This window comes from Coffea arabica, chromosome 2e (genome assembly GCF_036785885.1).
Source record: "Coffea arabica cultivar ET-39 chromosome 2e, Coffea Arabica ET-39 HiFi, whole genome shotgun sequence".
Taxonomy (NCBI): domain Eukaryota; kingdom Viridiplantae; phylum Streptophyta; class Magnoliopsida; order Gentianales; family Rubiaceae; genus Coffea; species Coffea arabica.
Genome location: NC_092313.1, coordinates 12,116,432 through 12,141,806, shown reverse-complemented (window position 1 = coordinate 12,141,806; position 25,375 = coordinate 12,116,432). Strand labels below are relative to the sequence as shown.

General features: G+C 35.9%; 3 protein-coding genes across 4 annotated transcripts; 2 read left to right on the top strand and 1 right to left on the bottom strand.

Annotated features, from left to right (window-relative positions):
• Nucleotides 1-4,465: 4,465 nt before the first annotated feature.
• LOC113726064 (uncharacterized) lies at nt 4,466-6,706 on the top strand. 2 transcript variants are annotated; one of them, XM_027249563.2, is made up of 4 exons: nt 4,466-4,785; nt 4,935-5,016; nt 5,914-6,081; nt 6,196-6,706. In XM_027249563.2, the coding sequence occupies exons 2-4, from the start codon at nt 5,005-5,007 to the stop codon at nt 6,445-6,447; spliced, it is 432 nt and encodes a 143-aa protein (XP_027105364.1). In that variant the 5' UTR covers nt 4,466-4,785; nt 4,935-5,004; the 3' UTR covers nt 6,448-6,706. The 2 variants fall into 2 exon arrangements, with proteins under 2 accessions (XP_027105364.1, XP_027105366.1); XM_027249565.2 differs by lacking the exon at nt 4,466-4,785 and having other exon boundaries at nt 4,840-5,016; nt 6,156-6,706.
• Nucleotides 6,707-11,765: 5,059 nt separating this feature from the next.
• On the top strand, nt 11,766-19,873 carry LOC140004592 (uncharacterized). Its single transcript, XM_072077379.1, has 8 exons — nt 11,766-12,040; nt 12,131-12,255; nt 13,113-13,130; nt 13,618-13,704; nt 16,861-17,188; nt 18,114-18,238; nt 19,005-19,038; nt 19,530-19,873. The coding sequence occupies exons 1-7, from the start codon at nt 11,889-11,891 to the stop codon at nt 19,022-19,024; spliced, it is 855 nt and encodes a 284-aa protein (XP_071933480.1). The 5' UTR covers nt 11,766-11,888; the 3' UTR covers nt 19,025-19,038; nt 19,530-19,873.
• A 2,440-nt stretch (nt 19,874-22,313) lies between these two features.
• Nucleotides 22,314-24,271, bottom strand: LOC140036661 (uncharacterized protein At4g28440-like). Its single transcript, XM_072078969.1, has 2 exons — nt 23,803-24,271; nt 22,314-22,683 (listed from the first exon to the last, which is right to left on the bottom strand). The coding sequence occupies exons 1-2, from the start codon at nt 24,122-24,124 to the stop codon at nt 22,490-22,492; spliced, it is 516 nt and encodes a 171-aa protein (XP_071935070.1). The 5' UTR covers nt 24,125-24,271; the 3' UTR covers nt 22,314-22,489.
• Between the last annotated feature and the right edge of the window lie 1,104 nt (nt 24,272-25,375).

Here is a 25,375-nt window from a genome sequence, read left to right as displayed (position 1 = left end):
AATGGTGGAAGGAAGCTCTTCCCCGAAATCCGAACCTCCGTTGCTTTGGTGCGCTACGGAGCAGGCAAGCTATTCAACTGCAATACTGCAATTACGCAGTCGCTCTCCCAATTTTGGACAGAATGTTATCTGGCAGTTGTCCTCCAATTTTGCATGGATTGTAGCTGGACAGTTGTCCAGAAGAGTTAACTGTCGGTGTACTTTTTTGGATATTAATATGATTGCCATAGTTTTGTTTTGTTGTACATACAAAAATAATCAAATCCGAGACCATTAATCACTAAGGGTGCGGTTAATAAATTAAAATTTGAAAACTAAAGTCTGAAATTTGAATCCATTAAATTATTAAATTGTTAAGTATTAAATCTAATACATTTGAGTGCATATCACATTTAGTGATAAGTGAATAGTTTATCATTTAATTTTGGAAGCAAGTTTAGCTTAGAAAATTCAGTACCACTTAATTAATTCAGGTATTCAATTTTTTGTTATCAAACGATTTGAATATGTTAAGATCTGAATCTATTAAATTTAAGTATTGAATTGGGTTATCAAACCAGACTTAAGTTTGCTTTGACAACAACATAAAGAGTTTAGTGCAAGTTAGGCGTCCGAAAAATAAGATTATCCGACATGTCTTGCCCCTTAATAAATCCAATTTATTTTGGCAATGGACCCAGTAAATTTGTAGCACCTATCTCTTCATTGACCTTAGTACTACTTAGTATTACCCATGCCTTAGTTGAATTGGTACCAACGAACAATTTTCTCATTAAAGGTTGTGTCTAGAATTCAGCTGCTAATGTAAAGATTATGTTTGTATTCAGTTACAAATGTGAGGATTATATTAATGGATATTATGAAAGTACCCTGTAAGTAATTTAGGAAAATGCTACAATTCTTTTTGGTAGGAATGACAATGTGAATGCCTTGGGGTGGGGTGGGGTGGGGCAGGGGAATTTTTCCCCTTGTTAAAAAATGGGATAGGGGACGGGGGAGTATACCCCTATCCCATCCTTCGCCCTGCTACCCATTAAAAAAAATTAAATATATATAAAAAATTATATATAATATATTAAATTTAATTAGTTACAAACTTATAATAATATTATTATTAATTATAAGTATTATATAATGTATATTAGTATAGATAATATAATTAATATTATCAATTATATTAATAATTGTACATGTCTACTAATAGAAATTATTAATTAGTTATGCTAAATTTACTAATATATTTATACTAAATTCCTAATTATACCTAACACATTAACACTTTTTTTCTTAAAAAAACACACAATAATGATTTGATGATTGTATTTGTCTCAAAAGTGAAAACTTTACTACTTTAGTTGTATTTGTTTCATCATGTTGGATTGTATTCAAATAACTTTTATTTGATTGTTTTTATGGGTTTCAATTATAAAATTATAGTGGATAATGATTTGGTGATATATTAATATTCAAGTACTTAATTTTTGGCTAAAATTTAACTACAATGCAATTATAAAAAAAAAAAAAATTTTTGCTTCTCCCTCATAGGTGCCCCGCGAGAGAAGCATGACGAGGTGGGGACGAAAGGGGGGAGGGGGAACTAGTGGACAGCAAGATAGGGTAGGAGCCGGGGGAAATAGTAGGCTGCGTGGCGGGAGGTGGGGAAAGGATCCCCATCCCACAAGGGCAAATTTAAAGTGGGGCACTGGGGGCATAGGCCCCCCACTGCCCCTCTTAAATTCCTATAATACATCTACAATTTTGACATAATTTTAAAGGTGCTTCCAGAATTCTTTTTAGAAAAAATGTGAAAGAATGGGTCATAAAATTTAGAGCGAATTGCGCGAAATGTCACTAAACTATTTCAAAGTACCAGTTCTGGTCATTAAACTTTTTTATTAGCGCGAAATATCACTGAACTAGTAAATCTGTACCGTTTTGGTCACTCCGTGTATTTGTGCCGTCAGGAGAGACGGAAATCAACTTTTTGAGGGGCAAATTCGTCTGCACAGCCTTAGTGGGAAGAGTTTCATCCAGTAAGTGAAAGGTTTAACTGTGGGGCTTTGGAATGTTGGTAAAATTTTTGGGAATGTGGACAATGACAGTGAAAAGTATCAAAATTGATCCATTCTTCTCACAGTAATCAGTGACAAGACTCAAAGAACCGGCAAAAGACGAAGATTAGCTGTGAAGAATCGGTCATCGATGGCAGGGAAATGGGTGAAAAGGCAAAGGGATGAATTCATTGATCCGTACACATTATACGGTAAGAAATATTACAATTGGTAAGAAATATACGGTAAGAAATATACAGTATCTTAAGGGATTTTGTTAATTTTCAAAAGTCACCCCATTTCGCGGATATGGTGCCAATAGCACTGCCCATTTGGATTGTCCACCCCACATTTGTTTGTACAAACAAAATAAAAGACAAAAAACAAAAAAAAAGATAGGAGGAGAATTTGTTCAGAATTTCTGTATTTATAAAGTTAGGCCTAATATCTGCAACAACGGCCAAAGCTACACCACTCCACCGTCACCGCCACAACCGCCAATTCCACCTCAACCGTCAGAGCCCAGCACACTTTTTGTCAGAAGGCGTCCTGAATATTCCGCCAAAATTGGCCGCCAAATTCTGAAATTAACTCCATCCAATTTAAAAAAGAAAGAAAAAAAAAGCTTTTACACCAAAAAAAAAAAGGAAAAAGGGAAAAAAGAAATGTAAAATTGAAAACCCAAAAAAAAAAGAAGAAGAAGAAGAAGAAGAAGATGCAGAACATATGGTGCTTAACAAACAAGAGAGAGATTGTTGAGGCTTGAGAGCTGGAAACAGCTGGAAAACCTACTCCATCAAGAACCGCTTCACAATCTTCGCGCTTGGTTCCACCACCATTTTTTCCCAAATATCCGACGCCCTCTTGCCGGAATCTGACGTCATCCCCATAGCTGCCCGAAATGCCTCCGTGGCGTCTATTTTCTGTAGGTCCCACCCGGAGTTGTTTCCTTGCCTTTTCCTCTCCTGAAGCTTCAACACATTCCCAGCAAATTGCAACTTCGTATATTGTCCCTCCTACTCCATATTTGCAGAAGAAATCTATTACATGATAAGGGTTTGCACTTCCTAATTGAACTTACGAGTTGTCTGACATTTGAGAGTGATTTGGTAGAGAGTTTCAAGGAAAAGACTGTGCAGACGAATTTGCCCCTCAAAAAGTTGATTTCCGTCTCTCCTGACGGCACAAATACACGGAGTGACTAAAACGGTACAGATTTACTAGTTCAGTGACATTTCGCGCTAATAAAAAAATTTAGTGACCAGAACCGGCACTTTGAAATAGTTTAGTGACATTTTGTGCAATTCGCTCTAAAATTTATATCATTCACTTTCCTATTCTAGTTCCCATTTTCCCACCAATAGGGCCAAAGTACCAATTATATCAGTTATTCCTTTTGGTCCTCACTCCCCAAGTTCCCTTTACTCCTGTGGTCCTCCATTTCCCTTCACAACCGGCTCCTCTTCTTCCACACCCAAGCCAACTACTTTTTCTTTTTATCACTTCATCCAATTATCATTTACTTCCTTTGTCCCCACTCCCCAATTTCCCTTTTCTCATCTGGCTCTCGATTGTCCCCACTCCCCAACATACATACGAGAGCCATTTTTTTTTTCCACAACCAAAGATTGTTACTCTTTCTTTTGATCACTTCATCCTGTTTAGAGATTGCACCAGAATCAATTGATCTTCTAGGACTTGGGTCCGCCACATTTTGCAGCTCTTTTCACCAACTTTAGGAGACCATCAAAATCAGATTCTAAGCAATTACTTCTTATTATTATTATTTTAAATTTGTTTGCAAATATATTTCTAGAGCATGAGACTATTACTATTTTAAAGAAATTTGAAAATTGATTAGTTAATGTAATAACTAATAAATGGGTTATTTGATAAATATTTTAACTTGTGAAATGGTGATTTTATGCATGAGACTTTTTTTTTTTGCTTAAAAAATTAGAAAAAGAGTAGATAAAAAATTTTAGTGTTATTTTTGCCCCCACTAAGATTTTTTTCTGGCTCCGCCCCTGCCATCCCACCCTCACCCTGTTGACATTTCTATTTTTTTGGATATGATACCCATGATTCTAATCCATTTATATTTTACTATATCATTTCGTGATTTTAACTCTTGAAATAATCCAAGAACGATGATTTCATATCAAATAGTGAATTTTGCTCTAAAGGGGCTGTAGAATTCCTTAGTGACTTATAGTTCATACTTCATAGCATGCCTTGACTTTGATGGTGGCCGAAGTCGAATCACCCAAATTCTTCTTACCCGAGAAAAAAAAAAGTACTACTGTCTTATATACCCCAAAAAGAAAAAAACCGTATACCGAAAAGATACAAAGAGGTGACCGACCATGCATGGTGTCAATGAATCAGCAACCCACATAATTATTTCTTATATCACTTCATCCTCGTAGTTTTATTCCACCAAATTGAAGTGCAGCTCTTCAATCACCATAATTATCTGACAGTTGAATCGGTCCCTCAATCTTAATTGCTTCAAATTACAAATAATTCGTAAGTAGACTCGACACCTTACATTGGCAAACCGAAAGCAACTTCAATTCAAACCCTTCAACCGCTTGGAACAATGGCGGTAGATTAAAGCAGCCAAAAGGGCCCTCCATGGATACACGTAATTATCAGCTCGGAAAGCAAACGAGAAACGAGAGGTGCAACTGTACAAGGAAGAGTGCTATGGTACAAAGACTGAAACTCTGAGGTGGGACCATGAGGCCTAATCAATTTTGGTGGTACTACCTAATAAATTGTTTCAAGGAAGAATGTGAGGGGTGTGAAGATAGAAAGCTTCTTTCAACGTATTTGCTGGTCTTTACCTAATAAGCTTTCCTCTTTGCTTTTGCCTTTTAGGGGATGATTCTGTGATCATCATCATTGCTCATCTTTCTCCCAGCACAGAGGCTTCTTTCTGGTCTGCAACATGGTTGTCGAGGTACTTACAATTTACAAACCAGTCTTTATCATGGTTTAGTTTGCTGATAGCATCATGGATTTAATTGATATTGTTAATTGGCTGTCGCTAGATATATTTCGTTCTTTGAATTTGAATCTGTGAACCTTTTTTGTGTTGTTAAAGCTTTTTTTCCCCCCTATGTTGCTGCTTTATTTGCACTCGCTGAAAATTAAGAAGTATTAAATAGTCTTTGCTTCTGAAATCATCTGGTAATTGTGGTTCATCTTCAACTGTTCAAAGGATTAGGTGGAGAATAAGTTCGATACTTGAGAAAAATCTGAGTAATCTGGCTCAGAATTTCGAATTATAGATGAATTTTGAGAATTTTGGCTTGGAGGAAACTATGCTGTAACATCATATATACCTGCTTCGTTTAAATCTTGGTACTTAGGACAAAAGAAAGTTGGATGGAATTCAAAACCATGCATTTGCATTGGTCCATCTTACCATTACTACTACTAATTAACCATTGGTTAAAGACTTGGGCGATTTGCTAGGCAAAAATACCTAGTGCCATCGCTTGAATCTTGTTGAAAATTCCGTTTTCTCACTGCTTCATTAGTACGAGACATGCTTACCTTCAATTAAAGTTGCAGGACTGACTGATTCAATTTGCAACCATCCTGTTTTGTGGATGATTGAACGTGTATTGGATCGATCAGAAACAGTTGAAAATGTGGTGTTTGTGTAGACTTATATGTAGTAATAAGCTTGTAACACCGATTATTCACCTGATAAACGGATGTACAAAGGAATCCACGACCTTCTCATCGTCGTGACTGTTGATTTTAGCCTCTATACAAGTTAATCTTGGTTACTAATTCGATTGAACCTCCTAGTATGTGACTGTGTAAGCTAATAAATAGTCCTATTCAGGTAATGGAGACAAGAAACGGATGGCCACTTGGGCTAGGTAACATTAATCTGAGACTTAGAGCTACACTCAACTTTGAGGCAGCAGCACCAGCAAACGAATTGTCCTCAGAAATGCCCTCTCCCAGTCCCAGTTTCACCTCATTTTCATCCTCCAATCTTGATACTGAGGTACACTTAAAATTGCTTCCAGCTCTTTCCCAACTGTTTTTTCATTGTGTGAGTATCCCCTTCTCATTTTGTAGTTTCTTGGCTGGTATTGTTTCTTTTCTCAATATGCACTAGTCCACAGCATCATTCTTCCAAGATCAGAGTGTGCCGCTGGGACGGCTTATAGGAATAAGACCTGCGAGCCGAGGAAGTTTGCAGTTCCCGAGTACAAATGACTTCAGACAGCATAGGAGTTTATCTAGTGGAAGATCAAATGCGGAGGTCTCCAGAAATCCTGGGGTAGAAACATCTCAGGGGCTCTGTGTCCCGTTATTACACAATGTCATAGAGAAGATGAGCCGAAGTAAAAGCACCTCAAGGCATTAATTTGAGACCAAACATCTATTTTTGGTCCATATTTGAGATCCAAATGATCGTCACACACCTTTGATTGCTTCCCTATTGGATGACTCATTTGTAATTGTTCTTCTGTAAATTTTTCCAAATCAGCTGCTTGCTGCTTTGTCCTGGGGACTAGTTCAAGTTTCTTGTATCAAGTTAGGTAACAGAATACATGACCAGTTCAAGTTTCTTCAAGTCAACTTAGGTAAGAGAAATAAAGGATTACGCATCATTATTTAGCCAAGTTCAGCTATGGCCACCATTTTGAATATTGTAAAACACTAGCAATTCTAGTTGGACTTTCCTCTGCTAGAAACAGTCAAGTCAGGAGGAAAGATGGGCACAACGATACTTCAAAAGACTGTACCTTAGGAATTTTTTTTTTTTTTTTAAAAAAGCTTATAAATTCTCAAGTAGATAATTGTTGCATAATTGAAATTTTAGTTACACCAAAGCACACACACACAAAAAATCTAATAATAAAGGACACTAAAGATCCTTCGGATGTTTGACATAAGTATTGGTTTCAGGGCTTAAAATTCCAGTTTATGGAAGGCAGTATCTAATCTTTGAATTGCTCTGACTAAGAGTGGGCAAAACATAGCACCGTCTTTTTGCGAAAGGGTGGATTGGACCAAATTTCATAATTAAAGGCTGATTGAGTAAACAAGATTTAAGGGTGACTTTGATAAAATTGAAATTTGAGAATTGAAGTTTGAAATCTGAAATCTGGATCCATTAAATTATTGAATTATTAAATATTAAATCTAATACATTTGAGTGCATATCACATTCAATAATAAGTGAATAGCTTATCACTTAATTTTGGGAATAAATTTTGCCTAAAAAATTCAGTGTCATTTAATTAATTCAGATGTTCAGTTTTTCATTATCAAAAGATCTCAATATGTTAAGATCTAAATCTATTAAATTTAAGTGTTGAACTGAGTTATCAAACATGATCTAAGTATGGCTTGATTGAGGCAATTGTAATGTTGGAAGTTATTTTGGCAAAATTAGCACGAGAGGTGCTCAGCAGATGCATTGTTGGATTTTAAGGACCAAATTGAAATTCTTTTTAGAGGGCATAATAGGCACATTAAATTAAAAGAGCATGACTGGAATTAACACTAATAATTATCTTCTTAAACAGCTAATTAGCAAGAGGATATAGATATGGTAGAGATTTATCACAAATTTGTCCATATATCTAAACATAAATGTGAAAATAATAGTACCAAAGATTATAGTAATAACCTTGAAAATTTGCCTAAAAGTTCCCTAATTTTTTAAACTTTTTGTGCCATATTCAGAACATTTTCCAAGTAAAAGGATGAGAGTTTCTAATATTGTGGGTTGCTTTGAAGGATGGATCTTCAAGTATAAATATCTGATTCAATCCTTTAAAAGTCAATTTCTTTTGAATGCAATGGATATCATAGCAAAAAATCAGAAGAATGAAACTTTTCTTAGACCAATAAAATCCTTGGCTTTGGAAAGTCATCCCAAAAGGTCCCATGTACTTTTAATAAGACTAATAATTTTATTTCATTTATTGTAAGATGGTGTTATCAGTATTAGAAGTATTCCATTCCATTTTACTCGCAACGGATCTACTGTCCCACACTCTGTCCCACTTTTTATTATATTGCTATTTTTCCTATATAAACATCATGTTTTAGTTCTTTTTTGTTTCCTTAAGATCTAATAACTATTAATTCAGTAAAAAATAAATACAACAGCTTCAAAAAAGTAATATATAATAGAAAATTAAAAAATACGGTAGAAAATTTATAAAAAATCTCATTTTTTATGCATTTTGATTTTTTGAGTTTGATAAATTTTGTGTATTACTGAATTAATAGTTATTGGATCTTAAGGAAACAAAAAAGAACTAAAACATGATATTTATGTAGGAGAAATAGCAATATAATAAAAAGTGGCACAGAGTGTGAGACAGAAGATCCGTTGCGCCATTTTACCTCTGTAATCTTCAAAAGTATTTCATTTATGAGTAAAACGTGTTAATTAAGGAAATCCCATTATCTTCAAGTACATAATCATTTTGAAAAGAATTTGTATACAATTTATGGAAACTTCGATATTACAAGATGGAATTCATGTTACAGTTTATTTTGTACTACTTCGATTGTATCTTTCTCATTTTATTACCCTTTTTTTTTTTGAAAGACACAGCAAAGCATTATTACAATTTATTACCAAGATTTTTTTTTTGAAAGGTGAAAATGATTAATAATAATAATAACAATAAATTCTGTCTGAATCTCAAATTAAATACATTCTAACATGACCATTCCAAAAATTAGTTGATACTTGATATTTGAAAGTTGAAACTACAAAATAGGGAAAGGACCCACGTAAAAAGGCTTTTTGGTCATGGGAAAAATTGCCCAAGATTATTGGTTAATGATTTCCATAGAATATTTCAATAGAACATTGGAAAAAGAAGAGGCGTAAAAAGAAAGAGGGAAAAGGTTTAATTATTATTATTTTTTTTTTTGTCGCTTAAACCCTTCACAAAGCCAGGACCCTCATTCGAAAGTTAATTCTCCCGTACCATCATTCGACCTCTTTGTTCAGCCACCATGGCCGCCAGCGCTGCTAGAACTGTGTTCCGTTCTGCCACCACATCCGCCCGGACTGCGGCGGCGAAAGTTTTTACCGGGGCCAAGCCAAAGCCCAGTCGCTCAACCTTCCGCATCCCCGCTCAAAAACCCCTCTCGACTCGCATATTCAGGTAGTCAGGTAGATATAATCACTTTTTTTTTTTCCAGATGCAATAGGATATAATCTTTAAAATGAAATGGGAAATATGGAAATATGATTTTGTGGGGTGGTGTTTATAGGTCCCCAGTTGAAATGAGCTGTATAAGCGTGGGATCGATGTTTCCTTATCACAGTGCAACCGCTTCGGCATTGCTAACTTCTATGCTCTCCGAGGTTTCTCCTTGGACTTATAATTGGTCCCAAGATTCTTGATAGGTATTTTTCCACTTGAAGTTAACATATATTCATTTTACTCTTTTAACCTTAGAAAAACGTGTCAGAGTGTTTTTGGTGGTGAATGGAAAATGATATTCATATTCAAATTCCCAATCTGTTTTTGCAGTATTAAACCAGCTGCTGCATTATCTGAGCATAGGAATTTTAGGGTGTCAATGACCACTTGCTTTTTGATGAAAATTGGTGCCTTTTTCAGAAAATTTGGGATTTGTGCCCTCAGTTTGTTTGAAAAATAGGCTGTTTAGCTTGTCTCTTTTCAAGGTTCTGTTTCTCCTTTCCTGTTGGCTACGTCCTGGATGTAAGTAATTCTTTTCTTCTTCCATTGTTGGTCCCTTTGGGAATCATCTGGACTCACTAACGACAGAGATATGGCTAGACCGAGGTAACTGATTGTTAAGAAAGTCCATGGTTTCTAGAATTTACATCATCTCGTTGATTTCTTTTGGAAGTTGAATGTGTTGAAGGAGATAATCTTCAGGATGAAGATGTCGAATACAATATTTTATATCTTCAGCTTCTGTCCGGATCCTCCCACTCTTCTGCGTTTTCTCTATCCCTCCCTCCCGAAATAAAAGTGTGTGCTCATTTTACCTTGAATGGCAGAAGGAGGTGAATTGATTGAAATTCATTTCTGTTATATTTAACTCTAAAGTACATTGCCAGTGTTTTCTAGTATCATTTTTCAGGAAAACTTATTCAATATGAGCAAGGCTTCTTAAGTTTGATTATCAACCGAAAAGCATTTGAAAGTTTTTGGAATGGCAAGGCAATAATACCATAAGGCCACTTCAAATGTGTTTTCTGCTGGTGTATGAAACGGTAGTGTAATACGCATAATTCACAAGTTAAATGAGAAATGAATCGTCAACCTTCGGCTGGAGAACTGCTGATTTTAAACTCTGGAAAAGTAATACTTCTCTCCTAATTGATTTAAGCTCATTTTAGCTAATGATCGATATTTTATATCAGGTTATTGAGGCACCAAATAGGCAGCCACTTGGACTCAGAAACTTCACCATGGGACTTTGAGCTGTGGAGAACTCTCGGGTAATACCTGCAGCAACGGCAGAATTATTGTCTACACAAGCGCCCACACCTAGTTTCTCATCATTTTTATCTTCCAGGCTTTACGCTGATGTACTTGTTAACCAAATTCCACATTTGTAGTAGTGAATATTTTCTTTCCAGTTTCTGATCTTACGTTCGCATGCTTCTGTAATCAAAACATCAACATTACATATTCATACTACCTTAGCCAGCTCTAGTGTTGAAGAGTTTGCATTTTACCGCAATGAAGTTGCTTGGAGCTGAGCTCTCTCGCAATTTGGTTTTGTCTTAGTACTTGAAATTTCTTGGTAGCTTTTGTTTGGTTTCCAATAGAACTGTTTGACAGCATCATTGTTCTAATATCAGAATGTCCTAGGGTGACTTGTTGGAAGAAGACTTGGGAACGGAGAAGCTCGGAGTTTCCAAGAGCAGTCTACCTCAGACAGCACAGGAAATTATTTACCCGAAGATTGATTTGATTAACAGAGATCTCTGTTTCCAATGGTTGCAAATGCCATAGAGAAGATGATAATAATTAAAAGACCCTCAAGATAATACTATGATTGGCCTAGCATCTTTATTGGTAATCCATTCTAAGACAAGGGTTGATTGATGTTCCTGATGGATAATTCTGTACATCTTTGCTGAGAATTTTACCTAGACGAGTCCCGTTCACTTCATTGTTGAGTCATGTTAGGTATCGGAATTGGAGGATTAGCTATCACAAATCTTTCATTTGGTGCTTTCTCACTAAAGATTTTCAGTTAGTAGCAAAAATATATTCTTTCCTAGCAAAAAATGAAGATTGATGAGGATCTAAACATCTTTGAAATGCTCAAGCACACAACTGCTCAGTTCCTGAATGTATTAGACGCCTGCTCATTTTCGAAATCTTTCTAGCAACCATGAATAAACTTGATGCGCCTACAAATTTGCCCTTCAAACTTGTTTCTTTGTTTTAGTGCTACTGCTCTTACAAGCCTATCGAAGGGGCCAAGGTGGCATGACATTTAGAATGATAAAACTGCAATAATTTCAGGGGCTGAAAGTAGAAAGCTAGTGTTTAAGGTGGCTAATTAGCAATTATCACGACCTCTTATATTGGGGGACCAAACTGCAAACCTGTATGTTGAGACGGTTTAATTGATAAATAAACATATTTTGAAGGGCTTAACCGGAATTAAACATCCTTTCGATCTTCTACGAATAGTGATGAGATTTACAGAAGATAAAAGAAAAGAAAAGTATATTCCCCTGTTGTCAGTCCCACAAAACCCTGGACTTGTTCGAAAGACGGCCACTTCTCTAATAGTCTAAACCCTACTAATTCAGGTTTGTTTGGTTAATCCGCCACCATGGCCACCGTCGCCGCTCGGACTATGCTTCGTTCCGCCACTACATCTGCCCGTACTGCGGCGGCAAAAGTAGTTACTGGTGCCAAGCCCAAGCCCGCTTTTTCCCCCTTTAGCATTCCCACTCAAAAACCCCTCTCCGCTCGCATCTTCAGGTGAATTTAATTTGAGTTCACTTATTCACTCGGTATAATACTAGTATCTAACGAAATGGGAAATATGTTTTTGTGTGGTTGAATTTATAGATCGCCGGTTGAGATGAGCTGCGTTAGCTTGGAATCGATGCTTCCATATCACACTGCAACCGCCTCAGCATTGCTGACTTCGATGCTCTCCGTTTCTCCTCGGAGTTACGATTGGGCTCTTGATGGTAATTTGTGAAATTAAGTGTATGTCAATTGATAATTCATATTTGATTTGTTTGTACAAGATTATGGATCTTTTTCTTCTGTTGAATTACTATATGGGATTATTGTTATGTCTTTGGCAAATGTGGAAAGGATAATGTATGTTTTTCCATACAAATGGAATCTACGAGAACTACAATCTCTGCCACGTGAGTCACATAGGAAACTTTTAGTACGATTGAATAAGTACCATGTAGCGTTACAGATTTTTGAATAACTATTGTAAAGAAGTAGAGGACTTATTTTGCGTGCAGTTATCCTTTTCAGATTGTTTGTTGACAGTTTGGTGATTCTGAGCTTTTATATATGAACCTTTAATCGATGGGATGTTCAGGTTTTCTCATTTTGATGCGTTGTTGCTCATTGCATGTAAAACACATTCTGGATTTTTCTCTTTTGGTTTACTTTTGTCTCGTCTCTGCCTTTTTGTAGTTATCTGGACTTCATAAGATAGAGATGTGGCAGCGTTGAGGTTGCAGATTGTTAAGAATGTCCCAAGTTGCTCGGGTTTAGACTGTTTAAGTTGCTTTTGTTTTCTGAATTCTGTGAAATTGATGTATGTGTTCATAGGTAGTTAAGGATTATGATCCTTTGATAAAGATTCTTTCTTCAAGTAGACAAATATGTACTCTGAAAAATTTTCAGACTTCGTGTTTCAAGCCCAATATATAAACTATTAGGTTCATCTTCAAGAATGAAGGAATTGAATATCGAATACCTGCATCTTAAATTTCTGTCCAGATCCTCCCTTTTCTCAATTCTTTGTCTGCTTTGTTCCCCACCTCTGTTATAAAAAGAGTGCATTCTTTTCATCTTGTAGGGAAGGAGAGGACTAGCTGAAGATTGAAAAGGAGGTGAAACAATTTAAATTTTTTCCTGACATGTTCAATTCTAAAGTACTCCGCCACTGTTTCCCACAGCAGTTGCAAAATTTCCTTTCTTAAATTCAACATGGGAAAGCTTTCTAAAGATTACTTTGTCCTCGGAAATTCTGCATTTGAAGTTTTTGGATCAGGAAGGTGATGACTTTTTAGTCATTTCCAGAATGTGTTCTCTGAATATATATATATATATATATATATATATATATATATATATATGTAATGGTAATTTCAACAAGGATGATTGACTAGAAGAATGGCCGACAAAGGGATCAGTGGCCTTTAAGGAGAATAACTGGTTTTAGACTCCACAATTTCACGATGTTCACTGAATTGATTCAACCTCATAAGCTGATGATCACTAGTTCTTTCAGGTGATTGGGGCACCAAATAGATGGCTACTCGCACTTTGAAACACCAACCTGAGACTTAAACCTCTGGCAGTGTCTCAGCGTGATAGGGACAACTCTACGAAAATGCCTTCTCGTGGTTTCTCATCATCATCATTTTTCAACCCGATTTTCTCAAATGGTATCTTGCCAGCAGCACATACGGATGAGCGGTCAAATTTTTTGTCTAGTCATTTTGTTTAGCAGCAACCGTATGTTTGTTTAACAATTAGAAGTAGTATGCTTCGAACAAATTACAGCATTACCCAGTAATTCTATCAGTTGTTCTTATGTCTCCATATTTGAAAGTTGTTGAAGGTTTGCCATCTGGCTCAATATACAATAGTCCATAAAGATCGAATCCACTTTTGGCATAGAAAGGTCTCTGTGTCACTTTGTTAACTGATTGTCCTAATGGTGTAGTACCGTGGTACTTGTTCTATAAAAACTTTTCAAAATCAGCAACTTGCTTCTTGTCATGATGACTAGTTGAAGCTTCTTGAGGTCTACTTCCATAAGGTACTGAAAAGATTGCATGATTAGCGATCAATAATCTTTCAACAGGTACTCTTTTGAAGGGTTTAAAAAAAAAAAGCGAGGCATATCTAGTTGACGTCCTTGGGTAGCAAGACCTATCGTTACTGTCAAGTGGCAAAGAAAGGTTTGAATTCGAGGAAAGCTTTGACATGCCAAGCCAGCTCATTTCAGCAAAACTTGCTTAAAGGTGATACCTGATCAAATTTTTCTTGTTTAATTTTGGCCATCACCAAATGAACCTTTGAAAGAATGGAATATATATGTTTGCTAGCACTAATATCAATATGCTGCACAGCTTTGCAAGCTGTAAATGCTAGGTAAATGGCGTTGCCTTGAGAATTTGATTTCAACTGAACTTTCGTTTTCTGATACTATCGGCAAGTTGTCTAGCAGTCAGACCAATCGACCCGGTAGATTATTGTTACTACTTTTCACCAGTTGATTGTAAGAAGAGGCAGTGGTGCCTCTCGTTCCTGTTTCCAGATGCTAGGCAAAATATAGTTAGATGGGATTAAAATTTAGCAGGCTGCACAAGTAGCACTAGCTGAGAACGAGACTTTCCTCTTATTATGAGTTTACATTCATGTTCACTACAATAACAATACGCTAACAAAGCCGAAACCTGAGAGATTTTAGCCTACCACTTGGTATGACAGCCAGGGAGAAAGCGCGAATCATTAAGAAGATACAAACTCTCTTATATCATGCAGAGGCTCAAATCCTTCTTCGTTTGTACCATGAAAAGTTGGTTCACAATTCTAGTCGGTTGAAGCATTGTCGGAGTTCCAAGTCTGCTTTGGTTCTTTATTCTGGCTGATTAGTAGATTAGACTGTGTTATGTAGCTTTTGCCTGTGCACTATTTCTTGAAGAGTGTTGAAGAGGGAAATCGTCGGAACGTTGATAAGGGTCTCCAAAAGTTGTCAATTGTGAGTTTTATCGTTGACATTTGAAGGCCCAAATCCTTTTTGATTTTTTACCACCATGATAATATCTCGGAAAATTGATTCATAACTCTTTTATGTTATGCTAATTAAAATAAATTTGAACATTTTAACAAATTGTACCAGACACAATTATTATACATGTTGGTTTGATAAGTTGGCGAAATAAATTTAAATGAACTCCAACCAAGTCAAGTTTGATGTGAATATCGATCGAGTGGCTTGCTACCCTTCCAACCCTATTCCTTAGTCAGCATGTATAATTGCTTCTTCATCTTCATTTGGCCAGTAACACGCAACTACATATATTTTTCTTCATCAGAATGCAATTATGCACGTTTTGTTTCTATCTTCTTGGCCTTGTATTTCTAATTACGCTTGATGCAAATTGCAAGAGCATGTAAATTTCTCTTTATATACAACGCAAGAAGGTATTCAGGATTATTTATTAGTGGCATGAGCCTTGATTTACATAAGCCAAGTTTTGAACTGATTTTGGAAAACCTGATTTTACCTTTTGATTTTTGAAAAGTTTTTTTTATCTTGTAATCACATTTTAGAATTAATTATCTTGCGCAAAATTTAAAGCAAACATCCTTGATTCCAATTAGAGCTGCAAACGAGCCGAGCCAAGTCGAGTCGAGCTTTGAGCTAATTGAGCCGAGTCTCGATTGAATTTTACCAAGCTCGACGAGCCGGCAATTTTCAAGCTCGAGCTCGAAAAAAATAAAAAATAATTATTTTATTTTTTAAAAAATAAATAAAATAATATTTTTTTTCATAAATAAATATAAAATATTAAGGATATATACGTAATTTTACTATGAAAAAAAAAATAAAAAAAAATAATATATGTAATTTTATTATTAAATAAAAAAATAAAAAAAATATATATATATACTCAAGCTCGCGATATACGTAATTTTATTATTAAATAAAAATATATATATATATATATATATATATACTCAAACTCGCGAGCCGGCTCGCGAGCTAACGAGCTTAATATTCTGAGCTTGAGTTCGAGCTCGAGCTCGACTCGAGCTGCTCGCGAGCGGCTCGATTCGTTTGCAGCCCTAATTCCAATCCAGCGTATGTTCCAAACCAACAATTAATTAAATAACTATTAAGAATGAAATAATCTTTTAGTTTCATTTTGGTTAAAGTCCCTTGACTTACTTGATTTTTGAAAAACTATTTTGTTCTATTCTCAACTAATTTTAAAAACTGATTTTACATATTTTTTCGGCCAAAGAAATGCTGAAAATCAGGTTCGGGTCGTAAGGTACTTTTTCATATAGACAAAATTATCCTTCAAATTTTAACATAATTACTAAATTATCTAAAAATTAGATAACTTTTTTTGATGTTCCCATTTTCTTTCTATTCTTATCTCACTTCCAAATTCATCTATGTCCCTTGTTTTACTCATCTACCGTTTAATCTTCATGGGAAAATTAATTAATTACATCAAAAATTATTTGATTAGTACAAAAATTCAGTTATGTAGCATATAAGGGTAAATGGTTATGTTTGTTGTCAAAATCAGCTTTTTAATTTTTTCTTTTGAGAATACCTATGCATCTATTAAAATAGCTTTTTTAACAGTAAACGAGAGTACTTAAGTTATTCTGAAAAATCTGATTTTCAAGAATAATTCTACAAAATTAGAATAAGCTGACAACAGCACATAGTCAAATTTTATGGGGGAAGTAATTAGGAAAATATAATAATTTAGCAGCCGGTAATTGGGCTCAAAGTTGTAGAGCCATAGTCCATAGATTGAGATGGTAAATGCGTTGGTTACTGGCTTGCCCAGTTCCCCTTTTCTTTTTTTTTTCTTTTTTTTTTTTTTTAAATCTAAGGGTGAGAAGGCTTTTCTGGCTTAAACCCCCAAAATCCAGATCCCAAAACCCTGGGTGCAGTGCGAAAGAGGGCCATCTCTCTCCCATTTCTCTTCGGCGTCCTCACTCCTCTTCGTTCAGCCGCCCATCCATGGCCGCCATCGCCAGTAGGACTATGCTTCGCTCCGCCACCACTTCTGCCCGGACTGTGGCGGCAAAAGTGGTTACTGGGGCCAAGCCGAAGCCCTCTTCCTCCCCCTTCCGCATCCCTGCTCAAAAACCCCTCTCCGCTCGCTTCTTCAGGTATTAAAACTTTAATCGCAATTAATTTTCTAATTTCTGCATTATGTTTACTCAGCATTCAGTAATTCTCGAACGAGAAGATGGGGATATGTTCTTGTGTGGTGATTGTACGTGGGGCTATTTATCTTACTATTGAGGTTTTGGTTTTAATAGAGTTAAAAAAAATATAGAAGTCGACTCTTTAAAGTCTATTTGTATGAAGCCGGCTCCTCAGAAGGCGAATTCTAAGTAGTTTGAGAAGTGGATTTTGAAGAGGAAGTCGATTTCCATTTTCCACAGGTTTGCTGCCTGCCTTCACTTGATCTTATTCCCATGATACATTACATGAAAAATGAAAAAAAAAAAACAGATTCCAGATTACGAGAAAGAGGGCTGTAAAACTGTTATTCTTATCAGAAGAAAGCCAAGGAAACAACAGATCACAGAGTAAAAAATTAATCTTCTCGGAACATGATGGTTACAAACTCAAGCACACTGCTCATTGGACTTATTTATAACCTCCCACAACGATGAATAATTCTTCAAAATTTAGGCAAAATTTAACTTATGAGGCAGTCAACACTTGCAAAATTTCCCTTGAAGGATAGCAGAGCAGTTATAATAGCCGGAGAAAGAGGAAACAAAATTTAGTGAAAAAAGGCGCATAGGGCAAAAGCGATACTGATTAAGAAAGGAGAGAATGAGAAAGGAAGGAAGAGGCAGAAGATTGCATCAGTTGAAGAAGGCAGAGGGTGAAGATTGGGCTTGTTGAAGGAACAGGTGCCAAGATAAATTTAGTTGAAGGGAAGAAGAAATAAATTTTTTGTCTTGGATAACATAAGTAAACTTCCATGGTTTTGGAAATCTATAAAAACCAGCAAGGTTTTCTACTTTTCAATAAAGAAGCACCGTTTGGGTAAATAATCCCATGTACTTGTATTCCTAGGTCACCAGTTGAAATGAGCAGTGTTAGCGTGGAATCGATGCTTCCTTATCACACTGCAACAGCTTCTGCATTGCTAACTTCAATGCTTTCCGTTTCGCCGCGGAGCTACGGTTGGACTCTTGAAGGTGATATTCTAATTGAGTTAATTTAATCGTAATTATTTGTGTTTTCATTTGCTCTTGGATTGGAAATAACCTAGTGGTGTTAAAGCTCTTCGCACTCTTTTGTGTTAGGATGACGGTTCACTTCTAATGATCTGAATTCCATCCAAACCTTTTCCTTGCAAAGAATAAGAAAAAAAAAATGCTTGTTATATTTCTTATCATCTCTATAATAATCTAGTGAAGTTTTTCAAAGTTATCTGCAATCTGGAGATTGGTTGTCAAAGTTGTGATCCCATTTTCTTTGAGTAAATGGTCTTTATACCTTTCCAAATTTTAAAGTGGTTGTTTTCTTTTCCGTATTTTATTGCATATATTCTGGATCTATTCTTTTGATTTTCTTTGATTTGGTCTTTATGTAGTTACCTGGACTTCGTGAGATAGAGATATGGCTGCAAGGTAGCAGGTTGTTAAGAAATTTCACTGTTGGAGGATTTAAATTGTCTCAATTCTTTGATTTTGGAACTCTGTCCATCTGTTTCTTTTGAAAGAGGGACATGATCCCAATTTAGATTCTTTCTTTAAGTATAAAAAGACATACTTGAGAATGTTAAATATTATTGTCAAGTACATTTGGGTTCTAATGTGGATAACCCTTGGGATGAAGTTAGGTAAATCGCGTATTAATTTCACAATTTGCTGGTGGGGCCTTTTTCTTCATTCTATTTTAGTATTCTGTGGTCCCTCCCCTCTCGAAATAAAAGAGTGCATATTCTTTTTCATCTTGTAGGGCAGGAGAGGACTAGATGAAGATTTTAAAGGAGGTGCAGTGATTTGGATTTCTTTCTGTTACATTGAACTGTGACGTATTTTCTCATTGTTTTCTGCAACTTGTGAGAGAGCTTCATTTCTAAAATTTAATAGGACTTCTTTCTTCCCTTCCAAAAGTTTATCTTTAGTACGCATTATGGAAGACTATTTCCTACAACTTATGGATCAGGATCCAAGAACACCATAGGGTCATATTTAAGTATGAAAGCATGTAGGTATATGTCCCTTGAGTATGTTAACTGTTGTACCATTATGTGGATTTGGTTTAGGGGTTGTAAAAGTCGAAAGAAATATTGGATCTGATGCTCTTCATTAGTCATTTCTTTTTTTTCCTTCTATTACAATGCCAACAGATTTGCTCTAATGTTGCTTTTTCATGTTAATGGTTAGTAAAATATCATATTTGAGCAATGCAATAACAGAATCAAATCATCTGAGGGACCAAATCTGGTTTTGTGTATAATTTTTACCTTTTCCATTGCAGTTATTTGATCATATAAGGATCATGCTAATACATGGTATTCACTCAGATTGCAACGATGATGTATGATGATTGGATGTCCAAGCGAAGTTTTTATCCATGTGCTGTAGGAGAGAGCACTGGATTAGCTCCAGAGGAGAAATAATATTATTCTAGATGTTGTTTTCTTTTGAGTGCTAGCCTTACTTTGTGTAAAACTACAAATGTGACATTAGTCAAGTTTGTTTTCTGGGAGCCATGTTTTATTACATTTTCAGCAATGAATTTAGAGAGGTTCTGTATAGACTAGATTAAGAAGATTATTTGATATATACTTTAGGAAATGTGAAATTTGTCTCCTTGCTTGATTTGGATCGCTAATACTGGTTTTAACTGTTGGAAAGATATCATTAGTGTGATATCAACCTATAATGGTGCAAAGAGTTGCAGAAGTGTACAGGTCAACATGTCATTATCTGGATTCATGACTGGGAATGTTACCAATCACTTTAGCATAGTCATGAAACTAGTTGTTCTATTCCTGTTGCAACTTAAATGATTAAGATTTTTTGGTTGCAGAGTTTCCATATTTGTGACTTATTGTGACTTGGTTTTTTTCTTTTTAGGGCTGTGATTACTGATCATTGGTTGACATTCGGCATGAAGATTTTCTTATGATCTTTCTGTCTTATCCATGTCAAAATTAGTATAGTATCTTTACAAGACTCAGTTAATGAGCAACTTCGATACATGTTTCATGTTTTCGTTGCATCTTCTAGCTTTTCATTCTTGTGGAGGGACCTATTCATTTACATGACCGTGTATAAGATCCATTTTTTCTTCTGTTGTAGATGGATGACTGTTTCAGTGATTTGGATTGCGGTGCATTATCGTCATAATTCCATGGATGTCAATGGAAAGTGTAACCATCTGTAGGGAAATTATTTTGCTTGTTCAATTCAAAGGTCAACCTAGTTTATGATAGTCTTAAAGTAGCCTCCTAAACAAGGAGGAACCATTTGTCTTTTCCAGGGCAGCTTGTTATGCCTCCTTTATTCTGAAAATGCTAGGGTTATTTCTTTTCCTGTTTATTCTTGATGTAGAGTCAAGTTCCTTTTGTGGGGATTGGGGCTTTTCAAGGTACTCGTGTGGGGCAATTTTAGAGCTGTCTTTCCATGATCAGATATTCCAGAAACATTGTGCTCATTGCTTATTGATGTTTAGAGTAAAGGTATGGCACCATCTTTGACATAGAATATTTGATGCTTAACTACAGAAACCCGCAGGTTGTGCTTTGTCGCGCATAGGCGTCCATCCTTTCCCCGCTGAAAAACGTTCCGATTGTAACTAGGATTTGATAACCTTTATGGTCGAGTTTTTCCTCGTAAGGAGTCTTGCCTACCTTCGCATAATCACCTTTGACAAGATGATCATTCGTATTTAAGAATCAATTAATTGCCTTCTATCATCGTGTGTATTATCGGAAATACTCTCCAGCAATTTCAATCAAAAGTAGCTTAAGGTGGTGATACAAGAGTAAATAGTCAAAATCATCATTAAACTATTTAAAATGATATGAGTTGGTCATTGAATGTTTTTTGGGCAAAGAGATCACTCAATTTCCTAAAACGAATCTGTAGGATCAATTTAACCAATTTAGCCAATAAATCAATCGGAAAAAAAGCAAACTTGACCTATTATTGTGGGTTTCCAACATTAAAAATGTCAATATCTAATTGACAATTTTTTTAAAAGAAAAATCAAACTTTAGGAGTTAATCCAAATTTTAGCAAAACTTCATAGGAGGATAATGTAAATAACATAAAAAACCATCAACACATCATCTTTTTCCTCTTTCACCCGCTGCTACTATCGCATAACCCTCTGGTACACCCTCTCTAGTCAAAGCAACCAGATCTGGTCGCGAGGGAAGCAAGGAAAAGAAGGGAATGGGAAGGGAGGAGAGGGGGTGCAAGGGGAAGGAGGAGAGGGGGGGCGGAAGGGAGAAAAGAGGAAGAGGAAGTGGTGATGATTGGGAAGGAGGAGAGAAGGGAGGAAGAGGGGAGTGATGGTGGCATGAGAGGTGGTAGAGGAGGGAGAGGGGAGAAGGTGGTGGAGGTGACAAGTTGGCAGAGGGTCTTGCTACGTCAAGAATGGAGATGAGACCGAGGTGGCATTCTTTGAACATTTTTTTGCCCCTAAAAACTTGCAATTCAGGTTAATTTAGCAGAAAGTGGTCTAAATGATTCGTTTTAGGAAATTGAGTAAACCTTTTTAGCCAAAAAAAGGAGTTGAGTAACCAACTCATGCCATTTTGACTAATTTAATGACTATTTTGGCCATTCTGCGGTGATGCAAAGGTCATGATACACTGAAATGCCCACTATAAAACTCTTAAAAGTCAACATGTTTCAGATCCAATGCTCGAATGAGCATCAGTAACTCCAAAAGTCTCGAATGAGCATACAAACAAGACTCCAAGGAGGCCGCCAAGACTCAAATGAGCATCAGTAACTCCAAAGTCTGAGGTAAGTCGATGGATGCAAAGAAAAAACTAAAAGCAACTTATCTATTGGTGCAGAAACCCTTCCTTCAGATGAGGTGTTAGAATCTAGCGCCGAAATAAGCTAACATGATACAAACACAAAAGCAAATGAAAAACAAAAATAGCAAATTTCACTCCACCAAAACAGTAAAAGAAAAAGGATAACTAAAAATTTGAAACAGCACAACTTGGAGAGAAGTACAAAAACTGAATTAAACACAACTTGGCAAACTCTCTGCAGTCCACATTCTTGCCAGGCAGAGTCAGTTAATATTCTTTTTAACATACAAACTACAACATATAATATTAGATTAGTCCTATCACATGTTAATAATAAGAAAATACTCTACTGATTGAGTGAGCTTGTATACCAATATACCCATAGACAAACAAATCATTACCCAAAATAGACTTGGTGACAGAAAATCATGAAACAAATTCAAGATTCTTCGGCTACATTCACCAACTCATACTCTACCAAGGACAAATTGTTGTCTTCTTTAACTGCAAATTTTGCAGGTTCTGTCACCTCAATGCGGCCCCATTTATCAACAGCTAGCCTCATCGAACCCTTGAACATGTCAATTTTTGCATTGCGAAGGATGACAGTATTGCCTGGCTTCATCAATTCAACTGCAATGAATAAAACAGTCAGGAAGCTCACTCTTCTTCTAGCTAGAAGTTAACAATTTATAAAATGCCTAGAACTCTTTTAGCACAAGAACACAACCTTCAAAGTAAGTCATATATTCTAATAAGCTGACAAAGCAACATGTTCACTTAGCCGCTGCAAGTATGTAGTCCCCTAAATGGCAATGAAAGTAAATAACCCCACTAGAATAAACAAGGGGATGAAATTCTAGAAATCAAGCACTTCAAATTGAAAACACAAATGCAAGAAGCATTACAAATTAATACCATTTCCACAAACACTGCAGCCATTATGCTGGGGACGTAAGATGACAACAAAGTGAAAATCATAAATTTTTCGGTCCATTTAGTCAAGTATAATGTGAAAGACATCTAGTTCAGTCACAAATAGCCCCCTAACATAACCTCACCAAATTGGCCTAAAAAACGCTGACAACCAGGGAGGAACATAAGGTTAAAGACTATCAGCTGTATTGCACCATCAGAAGTTCTACAGCTAGCGCACCTAACCCTTCAAGCAGGAGCTTAAAATGACAAACAAATAACAACTCGACAAGTCAAAATAAATTCAAGAGAAATTCAGCCCTTCTCATCTAAGTTTGAGTTTTTGGTGACATTATTATTATTTCTTTTTAGGTCTGAAAATCAAAGGATGCATATCTTCTCATTAAACGAAAAGACATTTCAGCGTGAAAAAATCATCAGAAAACAGTGTTTAAACATTCAGATATCTTGCACAACATACACAGCTCATATTGTAATTTCCCACATTTGAAACATTGTCTACGCACAAAGTAAAAATTTTGAATGAATATATCATCAAATATTACTAAATTTACACCGAGTGAACCAAGGTGCACACCTATTCGGTCTCCTTTCCGCCGAGTACTAATTATTTCCTTGACTCCATACCGTACAACAAGAACTAATCCACCTTAAATTCAGACCGGCAAGTAATTCACCAAACCCAAGAACTAACCAAGCACCTCACCACCTCCCCCCCCCCCAAAAAAAAAGAGAGAGAGAGATACCGGGGAAAAAGCAAAAGAATAAATAAATAGATAAATCATCTAAAACCTTTTAAAAAAATTTAGATTGGACCTTGCTCGTTACGGGCAGTGAAGAGAATAGTTCCCGTTTCATCACCAACAAGACACTCAGCGATGCGACTGGGCTGCTGTTGTTGGAACGATGGACCACGAAACGACGATGGGTTTCGGGGCTTTTTATTCAGAACAGTGTTGGATTCCAAGACCTTAACAGTTAAAGTGTGCCCAGCTGTCCCAGGTTTCAAATGATCCACCTTTACAAACACTGGTTTTCTTAATCCCGGCTTCGCAACAGCATTAGCTCCTCCTGCTCCGCCGCCGCCACCGCCACCGCGCCTGGAATGTTGATAGGTTGCTGGGCCTCTGCTTGCCATTGACTTGAGATGAGATGTTGGTTGTCGAAAGAGGGATATAGAAAGGGGTTTTGGCGTAGGGGCTTCTGTTAGAACGAGGAGGAAAAAGCCCTAACCCTAATTTTGAGGCAATTGAAGGGACAGAGGATTTGATTCCCAATTTGGGCGATCAAGCGACGGTTAAAAGCAAAACGGAAACTGAAACCAAATTGTACGACGTCGTAAAAGTCACTTCTAGTTCCTAGTTATTCTTCCTGCTTATGACTTTGCGTAATTTTGAGTTCTTGAAATTTATCAGTTTTTTATTTTTTTTCTTTTTGTTAGGTTGGGCCCCAACTCTTGGACCTCCCGCATCTTTTCACTGGGTTTCAAGGACCAATCGCTTGGACGAGAATTGGCGAACCCATTTGAATTTAAAAGTTTTTTGAGTTTTTGTAGACAAATATACTGTGTAATAATATAAAGATTAATCTTCTATACGCTAACAGTGTATACACTTTTATCATTAAATATATGACACATAATATATGTATCGTGTATCCAATTGTAATAATATATATATCATTAGTGTATATAAGATTTACTCATAATATAATATATCTAAGATAATTAAAAAAATATGTGTAACAAATTTTTTTGCAAAAACTTACCATCCAAATGTCGATTGTTACTTCTGAGATATGATTAAAATTTCCTTAGTGTATCTTTTAAGAGGGCAAAAACTATTTTTCATTTTTTGTGGTCGTTAACATATATTCTACTCTTTTTACCATGACCTCCCTATCTTATTATACCAACTTTTTTCTTTGACAAAAAAAAAAAATCCCTATGTTGTCTTGGATCAATTATTGCACTTATTCCATCTCAAATATGATTTATCTCTATTAACATGATATTTTAAGTGTTTATAAAAGCCAAATAAGGTCCTTTGTTTAATGAGTCAACTACCCAAGACAAAAGTAAATTATGTTTTATATCTTTTAGTTTTGCGAGTCAAAAAATATCTTTTAGTTTTGTAGTATCAATTCAATAATGATTTTAACGCAACATGTAATTTCACTTGACTGAGATTATTTGATTACTATGACAAACTAAAATATGTTGAACATTTGTTGCAATGTGTTATTTTAAAGTCTCTAATAGCAATTTGTTATTATAAAAGTCTCAGTACTAGAGTAAAAAATTCCCCAAGAGACTTTAAAATATTTCGATTGTAAATTTATGTAAAATCATAGTGTAAATTTGATTAAAAGCATATTCTATTAGAAAAAA

Bases quoted from the DNA above. Each gene is read 5' to 3' on its own strand.
- LOC113726064 (XM_027249563.2), top strand. The intron at 6,082-6,195 runs GTACACTTAAAA...AATATGCACTAG, and splicing joins CCTCCAATCTTGATACTGAG to TCCACAGCATCATTCTTCCA.
- LOC140004592 (XM_072077379.1), top strand. From the start codon at position 11,889: ATGGCCACCGTCGCCGCTCGGACTATGCTTCGTTCCGCCACTACATCT. The intron at 12,041-12,130 runs GTGAATTTAATT...TTGAATTTATAG, and splicing joins CTCTCCGCTCGCATCTTCAG to ATCGCCGGTTGAGATGAGCT. The intron at 13,705-16,860 runs GTATCTTGCCAG...TGGCTTGCCCAG, and splicing joins CAACCCGATTTTCTCAAATG to TTCCCCTTTTCTTTTTTTTT.
- LOC140036661 (XM_072078969.1), bottom strand. From the start codon at position 24,124: ATGGCAAGCAGAGGCCCAGCAACCTATCAACATTCCAGGCGCGGTGGC. The intron at 22,684-23,802 runs GTCCAATCTAAA...TATTCATTGCAG, and splicing joins CACTGCCCGTAACGAGCAAG to TTGAATTGATGAAGCCAGGC.